Source organism: Scylla paramamosain, chromosome 36, assembly GCF_035594125.1.
Source record: "Scylla paramamosain isolate STU-SP2022 chromosome 36, ASM3559412v1, whole genome shotgun sequence".
Lineage (NCBI taxonomy): Eukaryota > Metazoa > Arthropoda > Malacostraca > Decapoda > Portunidae > Scylla > Scylla paramamosain.
The window spans coordinates 13,114,408-13,127,600 of NC_087186.1; the positions used below are offsets into that span (position 1 = coordinate 13,114,408).

Here is a 13,193-nt window from a genome sequence, read left to right on the forward strand (position 1 = left end):
CCTCTTAGCGCTGTCCTATCACAACTGGCTATTGGGTATGACCTCATTTCATCTTGTAGTCGTTGCTGATAACCTCTTAACCCCTCACCCTGGCTTGTTCTCCTGACCCAGTGACCTAACCTCTCCTGACCCCTATTTGTGAACCTCTGACCTTGACATGACCTTGTGACCCCCTACACATTTAGTACCTACTATATAAGCATTGACCTTAGTTCCATATCCCCGACCAGTAGCAGTGATTGTCGTAGTAGCAACAGTAGTAGCAGCAGTAGTAGTAGTAGTAGCAGTAGTAGTAGTAGTAGTAGCAGTAGTAGTAGTAGTAGCAGTAGCAGTAGTAGCAGGCACGTTAATAGAAAGCTAGAGCTAAGGTTTCATGCACACTCTATCTGTCAGTAAGTCATATATTTTTAGTTCCTGGCTCTGGTCTGGGTCCCACGATCTCGCTCCCGTGCACGCCCACTGGCCATGCAGGCGTGTGGGCGGCGGGATAGGGGACAGGGTGGCTTACCGTGGGTGATGATGTTGATGGTTTCATTATGGAAATAGAAGAGGCTCATGAGACAGCCCCACGCGGACAGGAGAGGCCGGTAGCCCGTCTCGATGTAGGGGTTGAACTGCAGGTGCTTGGGAAGGTCCTTGCGTCTGAGCAGCGCCTTTCTGGACCACAGGTGTAGCGAGCACTGCTTACTGCTTGAGTTCTCCTCAGAGACCAGCGCGCCATTGTGAAACTGTGAGCAATTCTGGTCTCGACTATCGGCCACTGTTCTTTGTCTAAGCTTACTTTCTGCTACAGCTGACGCCGCTGCTGATGCTGCTGCTACTCCCCCGGCCCCGGCATCGGCAACCCCGCCGGAGTCCTGCTTGCTCATGCCGCTCCCTGACATGCCGCCGTCAGCCTCGCACTCACTGCCGCGGCGATATCACAGTTGGCCCATCAACACAAACTTAGGGCGGTACCCGGTGCTGCGGCGGGAACGTGAGCACTTCTTACCCAGGAAAGAGGGACTGGGCGCGCTGTGTTAGGCGGCGAGAGGAGAGCGACACTAAGGCAAGTGAGCAGAGCCACGCGCACCTCAGCACTGTCCTCTCGTCTGTACCGCCGGCCGCTCCCTGCACCCTGCCCTCCCTGTAGCACGACCCCACACCTGCTGCCTACAACGATGCCCAGGACACCCCTCGCTCACAACACCGCCAGGAGACACAATAACACCAGCCACACTACATGCACATCCGGGCAGCCGAGGAGAACACCGGGGACTTAACTAAATTCACTCTAACAGTGATAATACGACTCAAATTGGCGCACTGCGAGCTAACCTTTATAGCAGTAACTCTACAGTTTAAAAAAAAATAAAGGAGACTGAACGTAAACAGTCTATTAATACAGAGTAACAAAACTTGAGTGACGTTGAGCCGAGCTAAGCGGTGGCTGGCAACTGCTGGCATCAGTCAGCTGTTGGATCGATGCTGGGGAGAGGGTGCCAGAGACAGGCGCGCATGACGTCACTACGGTATTACGTCACTCTCACTCTCTCTCACACACACACACACACACACACACACACGGGACCGACCAGCTGATGGATACCAAATATAAACATAGACCCATGCCAAATACAAGACCCGCCAAACAGATAAACTTAATTCCCTCGTTTGCAGTCAGATTCGATCCTATCTTTGCGTACTAATGCTGACTAACAGCTGATCCACACACACACACACACACACACACACACACACGTTCATAGTAGCCTAATCGTGCAGTGAATGTTCTTGTTTTTTATTCCATCACACGCTCTGTCCTCTTCGATTTCTGTTAGGACGTTGCTCCGTTCATCCTCTTCCCCTTCACCTTCCAGCTATTGTTTAATCTGCCTCCTCCCCTCCCTCCCTTTGTTGTCGATGGTAAGATAATGCCGGGAATTAACTCAGGAGGAGAAGGAGGAGGAAGAGGGAAGAGGAGGAGGCTATAAAGATTAACAGACTAAACATATAGAAGATAAACTTTACTCGAGACTTAATGGTAGCCCTCCTTCTATATTTATAATGTGCCTACTACTACTACTACTACTACTAATAATAATAATAATAATAATAATAATAATAATAATAATAATGATAATAATAATAATGATATTGTCACTCGTCAATGTTATTTCAGTTGACACGCACGCTAATGGCCGATATATTCAGCTATGGACGAAGTTTTGCACCGACTATTTCTTTAATCTTTTCATCTCATAATCTCAGCAACATATTTTCAGAGCCTTCCTGACACTGCATGTAGACTTGCATATGAACTTTCTTTCATGGAAGCACTTGCGAGGCGTTTATATTTACCCTTGGCAAACTTTGCTGTAGATTTTTATGATAAACTAAAAATATCGCAAATAATTTTGATGATGCATTATTTATGACTTTCTTTTATCTGTTGATGTATTAATAGCAAAGCGTATTTAGCCTTAGCCACGTTGCTGTAGGTATTGAAGGCAAACTATAGTTTTCGCGAATGCTTTTTTTTTTTTTTTTCTGCTCGATGGATCCTAGTGGAAGTCTCTTCAAGAGGCTCGTAGGGGAAATTCCAGTCCTACGTGTCTGCTGTCACGTTGTTGCTGCCTGCCTTCCAGTGCCTCGTTGTTCCTCCGGTTCCTACTTTTCCAGGATTGACTGAAGCTTCTCATGTGCCCTGTTTTTGTTGATCTATTTTATTTATTGTTTGTTTTGTTTATTTATTCATCTATATCATATTTTACTTATAAATTTCACTTCTTCCGTTGATATTGATCTGTCGTCCTGTTTGGAAAGCTGAATCTAGCAGGAGTCAAGCTCATGTTGTCCCCTCTTTAAATCTTTTTTTTCTCTCTCTCTTTTTTTCTTAAATAATTTTTCTTATAAAATACTACCGGTTTAAAATTTCTACTGGTAATACGTTTCACTGATCTATTCCTGCTATATGGAAAACTGGATCTCTCTCACATCTTTATACTTGCACATGATCATAAACAAAGTGATGCCCATTGATTTCATGGCACATTACAAGCATAATGACAGTACCCATCTTTTATATCAATTGTTCCCAACTTTTCATAAGTTCATGCACTCTTCCGTGCAGCTTTCGAGAAATTCATATACCCTAGAGCCTAGATAAGATATTAGGTCACTATTTCAAATATAGAAAATAAGTAGTCTCCTACATAATTGTTACATACTAGGTGCTAAATGTATGATAAAACAAAATGCCACATCTCAAACTTGTGAGGCGCGAGTTGCGAGTTTTTACGTGAGACAAAAATTACTTCCTAAAATATCTTTCCTTACTGTGCACTCTTACATACACAGGCCATGTCATGTAAATGTTACATGACACGCAATTTTCTTCTTAAAGCTAAAGCATCTTTCCCGACTTTCCACTCCTATACACACTGGCCATGCCATGTCTCCTCCATGTAACCCATTATTTGTGAGTGCCCCTCGAAAAAATTCATGCTCCTGGTTGCACCATGTACCCTCCTCCTCCTCCTCTTCATAATCATCATCATCACCACCACCACCATCATCATCACTAGTTATTTCTTGGACGAGAGCTACAGTAACTAACAAAGAATATCATATGTAAAGGTGGAGCATGAACAAGTTTTGGTTTCACCTTGGTGAATATAACATAATCCCATAAACAAGGTTACTTAATACATCATAACGATGCAAAGCTTATTCATACGGATGTAGAACCTATATCTGTAATATTCTTTGTCAGCCAGTTAACAGTACCTCTCTGATTCTTTCATATATCAGGGATTATACGAGAAATAATGTTTGAATGAAGTTCAATATGAGTATAGAATTAACATATTACTATTATCGACTTACCATATTAGCTACTATGCGTGTTTTGAATTACCCGATGTGCGTCTTCACCGTTGCTAAACATATGGGATAATGTAAAGTCTCTCTCTCTCTCTCTCTCTCTCTCTCTCTCTCTCTCTCTCTCTCTCAATATAGCATTTTCCTTACATTCAGAAAAATAAAAATGTGCCGTAAAAATATTAAAACATACTCCACTGTACAGCATCATCACCAGCAGTACATTGCACCAAACACCACCCCATCCTTCCTCCTGCCTCTCGCTCCTTCCCTACACCCACATAGCCCTTGGTTTCAATAGGTAGAAATTTACCGTAAAAGCATTAAAACGTCCTGACACCTTAACGTCCACATGCGCAAAGGTCAATAGAAAGAGAAACCACCAATGAGAACGTGTCTGAAGCCTGCGTGGACCAATGAGAACGAAGCTTTTACCAAGAGCGGTCAGGCGCGCGCACACTCCAGCACGGAGGAATTTATTGATATATCGTCTGCTGAGGTTGTGAGAGGAGGAGGAGAGGACGAGTACGGGACGGGTTCAGTAACAATGAGAGTATCGTGAAGGTCATCTAGCTCAGGTCATCTTGGGGCACAATGGCCTCCAAGCCTCACCTGGTGCTGCTGGGTCACGTGGAGGAGCAGATCACCTCGAGGCAGCAGCAGCATCCGGGGGTTGCCTCCTGTACTGTCAGCAAAATCGGGGGCACTCCAGTAAGCTGTGAAAGATTGGATGTCAATGTGGCTTTTCAGTACTCTCTCTCTCTCTCTCTCTCTCTCTCTCTCTCTCTCTCTCTCTCTCTCTTTATGCTACTCAGGATGTTCAAAGGATAAGACTGCAATCTCTCTCTCTCTCTCTCTCTCTCTCTCTCTCTCTCTCTCTCTCTCTCTCTCTCTCTCTCTCTCTCTCTCTCTCTCTCTCTCTCTCTCTCTCTCTCTCTCATTTTATTCTGTTACTCAGGATGTTCAAAGGATAAGATTCTCTCTCTCTCTCTCTCTCTCTCTCTCTCTCTCTCTCTCTCTCTCTCTCTCTCTCTCTCTCTCTCTCTCTCTCTCTCTCTCTCTCTCTCTCTCTCTCATTTTATTCTGTTACTCAGGATGTTCAAAGGATAAGATTCTAATCTCTCTCTCTCTCTCTCTCTCTCTCTCTCTCTCTCTCTCTCTCTCTCTCTCTCTCTCTCTCTCTCTCTCTCTCTCTCTCTCTCTCTCAAGTTTTGGTGCTCTCATATATCCAATGTGTGGTATTTCTTTAGCTTATTTCACCCACTCACTCACTCATCTGTATGCTGAAAAGTGGCTGTTACATGTTCATGATTGGTGTCCCTTTGTTAAGAATGTGCCTTCAAGTTATTGATATAATTCACCTTATAAGATGGATTATGAGCTGTATTTAGGTCAACTAACTTGCAATCCCTACAAAATTTAATGATTCTTACCAATAGCAACTCCTTATGTATTGTATTGCAAGTTTAGGGACCTGGTGGGAAAGCAGGGTTCTAGAGTGGGGGAGAAGGGGACAAAATAGGCCAAATTTGGGAAACATCAAAAGTCTGAAGAGAAAACACTGCATTTGGAGAAAATCGCTAAATAATAGTCTGTCCCCTCATATCCCCACTTCTCTATCCTAACTTTTGAAGTCACTAACCTTGCTAATTTGTTGGCCTCTATTCCCCTATATCTCCTACACTATCCTAACCAGTAAAATTGCAGTTTAACACAATACATCCTATCTTCTTTTCCTCCATTTCTATCCCCATCAAGCTTGGGAACCTGGTGGGAAAAATCTCAAAATCATTGGAATAGATAAGGATTGCATATGTGGAGGATGTGGTTTACCAAATAATACCATAAAACTAACCTGCTTCTTCTCAGGACTGGTGTGTGAGTGGGTGTGAGACGCCTTCCTGCAAGCGATGTGGGCGCAGGCAGTCACTGGTGGTGCAGGTGTACGCCCCACTGGAGGGGGGAGCGCACCACCGCACGCTCTACATCTTTGCCTGTGTCACGCAGGAGTGCTGGAACCGCACACACAGGTGAGGCAATGCTCAGTGTGGCAGAGGGATAGACGGTCTCACTGTCACTATTTCTGGGCTAAAGTTGTTGCTTTTCATGTGGATATGAAAGCAGGAAGGAAAACGGATTGTTTCATTGATCAGATAAGGTTAGGCACTGTAAGAAAATGGAGGGAAGGTTTCTGGCCAAAAAGTTGAGTGCAATACTGGCTTTCTGCAGTTTTCAGTGAGAAAGGTTATGTTTCTCATCACCATTGTCAGCACCATGTGACATTGTTACAACTATAACCTAGTCAGTATTCACAAGTATTCTTCTGCATCCAAAGAACAGGTGTAGTGGCTGAACAGTCAAGGCCAACCAAAATCCATTCAAGCCTTGGTGATTATCTTGGTCTCTGGTCATATTTCAGTCCCATGTTACCATGAGTGTACTGCCAGGGGTTTGAGCCATAGCCATTGCCTCTCGGATCAGTTTCTTAGTGTTTCCTGTGACATTCATAAAGATGAGGAAAGATACATTACAGTAGCGAATACCATAACCCTTTCCTCACCCTGCACCTCTCCACAGCTGGACTTGCTTGCGGAGCCAGATTCTGGATCCTGCATCTATCAGGACCTCAGCCCAGGCCCCAAAGTCCCCCTCCTATACTAGCGAGACATGGTTCCAGGATGAGCAGGACTGGGGCAGTGGCAATGACAATGATGGAAATAGGAATGCGGACAACTTCAACTTGGCGCCGTCATCGTCCCAGCTGTACCTTGACAACATGGCCAAGACAACGAGTGGAGGAGGGAGTGGGGGTGGCAACAGTGACAACCTCAATAACATGAACTCCAACACTACCTCCATCACAGATGTTGCACAAAAGATGGAGAATAAACTGAACATTATTGAGGTGAGGACATCTTCTGCAGGTAACTGTCAGATGACTTTCTGTGTGCACTGTTGGGCTTATGGTCATATCTGCCCACGTATATCAACTGTCAGTTGAAATAACCACCTATTCCTGTCCCTGCTTTTCTGCCTTACATGGTCCTATCTTCCTATTTCTCATTCCTCTTCCTTTTCCTCCTAACCCTCTATTTCCATCTTACAGTCCATTTATTCTTGCTCCTACATTTCATCCTCACATGCTCCAATCCTCCCATTTTCATCTTTCTTTCCTTTCTTCCTGACACTATTTTTCTTTGTCATAATTCTAAATCCTGATAAATGCTTTCTTAATTTTAGGATAATGTTTTCCTGTCTTATAGTTCTAAATCCTGATCAATGCTCTCTTCACTTTAGGATGATGCCAATGCTAATGAGGCATTGTGTGGGGCCGTGGGCATTGTGGGGTGTGAGGGAGAGGGGATGGAGGCCACAGCAGTCATTGAGGGGCCAGAGGGGGACATGATAGCTGTGGACACACCAGAGCAGCCAACTACAGACATCCCTGCATTGTTTAAGGTCAGCCAGCACATTCTTGTTTCTATTTTGTTCATTATAATAAGTGTGCATATCAGTTTAATGTTTTTGTATCATGAGCTAGAGCCATTATCATTATTATCTCATCACTATTTTGGTTATTATTACTCTGAGTAAAACCGTAAGTGACATTCTAGACAGTGTTAAAAATAGTTTCTGCATATAAAATAACTGAAGAGAAGCTCCATATTAAAGATTAAGGCATAGAAAAATTAATCTCTGCACTGTGTAACAGAATTAGTCATTTACAAAGAGTAGCTGCAAAACAAAATGGACCAAACTAGTAACATGACCTCAGTGTTTCCTGAGTTGACTCTTAAATTTGATATCATTCTCCTAAAGATAAAGTAAACCCTTAAAAAGAGACAAAATACAATAAAACACATCCACTATCCTACCTGTCTATTTATCTGTCAGGCAGACATCGTTGTGTAGCTGAGACAAGGCATCAACACACACACACACACACACACACACACACACACACTAGCTGTGTATGGAATACTCAGTAATACTCACATCTGACTGATGTTCCATGTACTTCAGGAGGCAACTCAGATTGATGCCAATGCAGACGTCTCTTTCATCCCCTTCTACCTGGTGAGTGAGGCAGAACCCGCCGAGGACTTGGCCTTCTCGGAGCACGAGAGGGAGCTGCTGGTCCACTACACCCACAACACAGGACATGACTTCAGGGAGGAGGTGGGTGATGGGATGCTTCTAGGCAATCCTGGGATTGGGATCAACTATAGGTTTTCCTTTTCCTTTTAATGCATTTAATTTCTTGAGATCTTTATTTGTAAATGTGAATTTTGCATCTATACATCAAGACGGGATAAAAATGTGATACGTGTTTGTAACCTCAAAAATTCATGAAGTTTTGTAAGTTGCATTCCTCCTGTATTGAGTATCTCTTAGACATGAAAGCTTCCCTCTGACCCTGGTGGTTGTGTTGCAGGAGATAGCCAGTGGTGGAGAGGGGAAGGGAGACGGCGTCTATGAGAAGGACGTAGCTACTCATGGGGACGTCTTCCTTCACAAGTTCAAAAAGAGGATTTCCAGGAGTCCACAGCAGGTGATGAGGTAAGATTGCTTTGCCCTCTGCAGTCTTGCAAGACTAGTACTAAATGTTGTCCCTTGTCAATTATTTCACACAGAAAACATAAAAATCTGTGTATCCAAACATGGTGTTACTACTAATACTGCTATTACTACCACCAGTGATACTGCTATTTTTAAAACTACTACCATTACTACTACTACAGCAAAGAATATGAAATAGCAACAGCAATACCTGAGTCATCAAAGTACGGTCATCCCTTTACAGATACTGCCGAGAGGAGGGAGCCACAGCCCTGTGGTTGAGGCCTCCAGGACCTGGAGAGGGGATGGGCAAGTGCCAGCACTGTGGAGGAAGCACCATGTTTGAGCTGCAGCTGACACCACAACTGCTCCTTCACCTGCGTGTATCAGGAGTGCAGGGAGTACCTCTGGAGTTTGGCACTGTGGCTGTGTTTACCTGTGCTGCCTCCTGTTGGGATGACAAGGATACTGTCCGGCAGGAAGCCTTAGTAGTCCAGTGTGAGGTGATCTGAATGTCCTGCCTCACCACCGCTGCCACCACCTTCACAGGACAGCAAGTCAAGGTCACTCAGGCACTCAGAGACCAGGTGGCTCTCACCTCACATCTCACATCACTTTGTGTCCAGTCCAGAATGGATGTGGATTAATGATTTAATATAAATAATTGGTGCTTAAAAGTCCAATTAATATTATGCTTATGGAACACTCAGAATTTTGCTGTTTATCTATTAAAGTAATCAGTGATTTTCACATCTTTTACAGCCAGGCTAAGCTTCTGGCAGATAAGTTTTCAACAGCATCTTTCACCTTATGTTGTGCAGCTATGCAAGCTGTTCTTTCTTGCATACATTTTACTGGAGATATAAACATGCTACAATATATAATATTAGGAAAGATACACAGGACAGAGTGATGGAGCCATTGCCTGTGAACCACCATTGTTGGAAACACTAAGCTGACACACAGGCCAAACATTTCTCATTTAAGCTTAAGTTTTGGTTCCTTTATACCTATTTTTAATAAACTTTATTTTATTTTTAGTAATATTTAATTTCAACAATACTAGCTGACAAATCATGAACTCCACCACACGCACTTCCACATTACTACTTCACTTTCGCCATCCACCGTGCAATACATACACTTGACACCTTCACCATATCATCAAAACCTCAGAGATTCCCGTATGTCCCAATACTCAGTGTTCCAGACCTGTTTCTATGTATACTACAACTAGGGGAGACAGTGCAATAGCCATGTGATATTGTAAATTTGTGCAGTACGACATGATATTGATTTATTTCATTACTGGTACTCATTTTTTCATAGATATTAATTTAAAGAATGTTTTCATTGATGGTAACTTTTGTATGTAAAGATATAAATATGAAGCAAGAGCATGTGATAGGGTAAGAGAATTTCCATGGAGAGTAAAAGGCAGAACTTGAGTGATATTATGAAGCCAAATACAGTGAGCTTAATGTTAAAAGGATAAGAGTTGAATAGAGTCTATAGAAACATATTTCACTCATGATCTTCCACTCCAAAATTAGAATAATTGAGACATGAATCCACTCAATATTATTCACACAAACCACACCAGGAATACTCATTTGAAAATACAACACTTACAAAGATTACAGTGACAAGTTATGGCAGTGTATTGTGTTCATTAGTACTAGTTTTTTTGCCCACATGATACATTAAGAATGGTTCATCTTGTTATTTCATTGATTTTGTTCCTACATCAAGCTACAGCATTAAGAAAACGCTCAGCTTTCTGTGACGGGATCTTGTCACGTGTATACTCACATTTTTCCATCAAGAGTGTGGTCCCCTAGGGGCCAAGATGACCAGTGCTTTGCCTTACACAAAAACACATTCTACAATTTTGCTTTGTGTGGGAAGATTTGACTCCACTAGATGCACAGCTTGGTGAGCATTGTGTGATTGACAAATCCAGCCTTATAATGTAATGTTTTCCTGTTAACAACAGTGTATAAATTTCACCTCATTCCTGTGTCACGTGGGACCCTTTGCCAGGCCTACTGATGCCACTTTCTCACTGCAAACTAATTCATTTTGTCCATTTATCACTCATAATACACACTGTGCAATCCCACTGTTCAGTTAACTTCCTGAGAATTCCAATGGTAAGCATCTGTTGTGTGTGTAGCAAGGAGGCTTCCTGCCGTGGGTCTGCTTGCTAAGTCATAAAGTGTAATGTTCCTCCCAAACCCTGTGTTGCATTAGGACCGAGAGTGTGTCTGGGGGATCAAGGAGGATTACTTAAGAACCATCCATTTTCTTCTCTGCCATTTTAAGCTTTCTTAGGGAGACTAGTTGTAGCTTAGCTTTGCTCTAAAGGTGCAGAGAGAGAGAGAGAGAGAGAGAGAGAGAGAGAGAGAGAGCACTTCCTGTATTGGTAATATAGTTATGATAAGTGTTCTGTTTCACTCCATGTATGTTTAAGGTCTTAAAGGTCTTGTGTTTAGTTGCCAGTCAACTTTGTGAATTCAACTATTTTATGCACCTGGAAGACATGTCTGTTTGAAGGTTAGTGAAGGAGTACATGGGATACAACACAAATACACCACAAGCATAATTGTGTCTCCAAGGTATGCAGTCATGCAAAGACAAAAGTGGACACTATTGCCTTCTGAATAACGAGGCTTGATCAATCCATGCCACGTGTTCTTGAAAATCAAACAACTTTGCTCATTGTCACCATCACTGAAGAAAACATCCTTGTGATTTATTACCTGAATTTGGAAAAATTTTCTTGCTAAGGAACTGTGGAGAAGATAAAATAATGCAATAAGAAATTTTCTGATCAGATACTGCTATTTTGTAAACACAAAGTGTACAAATGTGAAATTCTCACCTTTTATACACATGAAAAATTGTGAGATAATGTTTCCTAACTACGTATGTTATGTGGTGTGTGTGTGTGTGTGTGTGTGTGCGTGTGTGAGGGGCAGCCCCAGGTAGCATGCTGCCACACCTTAACTTAATGCACATCTTGGCCAGTATTTTTAGTCATCTGTTAAGTCTTACTTATAAGATGTACCTTTTCAATTCTCTCCAAGGTTTTTTTTGATTCTGTGTATTGCTTTGTTGATGACGTCTGATACAGTATTTAAGGCAGTGTGTAGCATTGTTTGGAATATGATTGTGGCTCTTTGCATCATCTCTCACTGCTAATTTACAGCTTTTAACACTGCTCATTTTTTCCTTCATGAATCTGATGCTCCAATTCGCAATTTCAGGGTTTTAACTGAGACAGAACTACACACTCCTCATTGTCTTTCTATCTAGATGGCTTGAGCAGTTACTTTCTGCTTGATAATGATGATGATAATGACAAAGCTTCCTCAACAATGTTTTCTTGACTCAAAAACTATTTTACTACTGAAGATTTGGCAACAATTTTTTGAATAAAACCAAAATAATCTTAAAAATTTTGTACCATTACATGATGCATTCATGCCACTTAAAACTTTTAGGTGAACAAAAATAGCTTACAATATGCTTATACATGCTAGTCATATATGCAGATGATCTTTATATAAAAATGTTATATAGCACTTGAAGCAATAGTTGATAGTTCATGGGTTAGAGTAGGAATGATGGGAGAGTTGCAAGTGCAGAGTTCACTAATTATGGGAACCCCAGGTGTGTGGTGTTCCTAAAGACCCACAAGGATTACTGCTGTTAGGAACCTTAGAGGGAGAGACAGACTTAGGAACATGAGAGAGGCAAAGAGATAGTTTCTTCACTGTATTACACGTCTTGTATTTCATAGATCAGCAAAATATGCATTAAAATAGCAAATAATTCATTGCAGAAGGATAGAATAGGTACAAGCAACACTGATAATAACATGAAAACAGGCATCCTTATTTAAAAACCTGAGTCTTTTCTCCCTCTGTCTTATTTTCTCACTGTTCAAGACCAAAAGTTGATGTATGTTTGTCTGTCTGTCTGTCTGTCTGTCTGTCTGTCAGTCACCAAGGTTCAAGTCAGCATCACCACCCTAGTGTTTGGTATTGGAGGAAACACCAGTTGGCCAATAAATAGCATAAGACAGCAGAAGGTGTTGCCCTACTATTTGTTATGAGGGAAGAACTAACTCTCCATCTACATTACAAATTCATTCCTTTTATGTATACTCAGAGAACACCTAAAGTATATTTATTCACTGACACTTTGTTTTGGGGGTGCAAGATGAAGCCAGGAAAGGGGCTTGTATAGGTGATTCAGCTTTCTCTGTTGGGTTAGTTCTTAGTATTCAGGCTTCATAGTACCGCCAGGACTGTAACTCTTCCCCGTGTGGGTGAGCTCACAGACGAGATGGAGATGTAAGCTTTTCTCAGTAGTGATGTTGGGCTCAATAAACGACTGTGATAACCCAATCTGGTTCTCCTTACCCATCTCCCACACATTGAGTCACTAGTTGTTATGAGTGACTGCCATGCCACTCTTAACGTTGCAGTGTCCTGCTGTACTGTTGCCCCTAGCAGAGATGTCAGAGTCCAGTGAATCATGTTTATAAATAGAATGAAAATCAATATTAAGAGCTCCACAATGAACAAGGACTGAGGACAAATACTGTTTTTAATCTGAAACATTTTCTAGGACATGACATCACTGCTTAGGGAAACTGTGAGTGAGAAGAGCATGTGGTTAGTTATGATTCATCTTGGGATGCTCAACTTTTCTTATCTTTAGAGTGCAAGTCAGATCTATACACATAATAATCCCTTGGCTTA

General features: G+C 42.2%; 2 protein-coding genes across 2 annotated transcripts in view; one reads left to right on the forward strand and one right to left on the reverse strand.

Annotated features, from left to right (window-relative positions):
* LOC135091004 (progestin and adipoQ receptor family member 4-like) overlaps positions 1-1,445 on the reverse strand; it is a 35,983-nt gene extending 34,538 nt beyond the window's left edge. The window contains 1 exon segment of the mRNA XM_063988287.1: positions 509-1,445. Coding sequence (XP_063844357.1) covers positions 509-884 — 376 coding nt within the window. The 5' untranslated portion in view covers positions 885-1,445.
* A 2,832-nt stretch (positions 1,446-4,277) lies between these two features.
* Positions 4,278-12,836, forward strand: LOC135091011 (programmed cell death protein 2-like). Its single transcript, XM_063988299.1, has 7 exons — positions 4,278-4,572; positions 5,731-5,891; positions 6,439-6,766; positions 7,159-7,320; positions 7,885-8,040; positions 8,297-8,421; positions 8,666-12,836. Exons 1-7 carry the CDS (start codon positions 4,456-4,458, stop codon positions 8,931-8,933), a joined length of 1,317 nt encoding a protein of 438 aa, XP_063844369.1. The 5' UTR covers positions 4,278-4,455; the 3' UTR covers positions 8,934-12,836.
* Positions 12,837-13,193: the final 357 nt, after the last annotated feature.

Bases quoted from the DNA above. Each gene is read 5' to 3' on its own strand.
- LOC135091011 (XM_063988299.1), top strand. From the start codon at position 4,456: ATGGCCTCCAAGCCTCACCTGGTGCTGCTGGGTCACGTGGAGGAGCAG. The intron at 5,892-6,438 runs GTGAGGCAATGC...ACCTCTCCACAG, and splicing joins TGCTGGAACCGCACACACAG to CTGGACTTGCTTGCGGAGCC. The intron at 8,041-8,296 runs GTGGGTGATGGG...GTTGTGTTGCAG, and splicing joins GACATGACTTCAGGGAGGAG to GAGATAGCCAGTGGTGGAGA.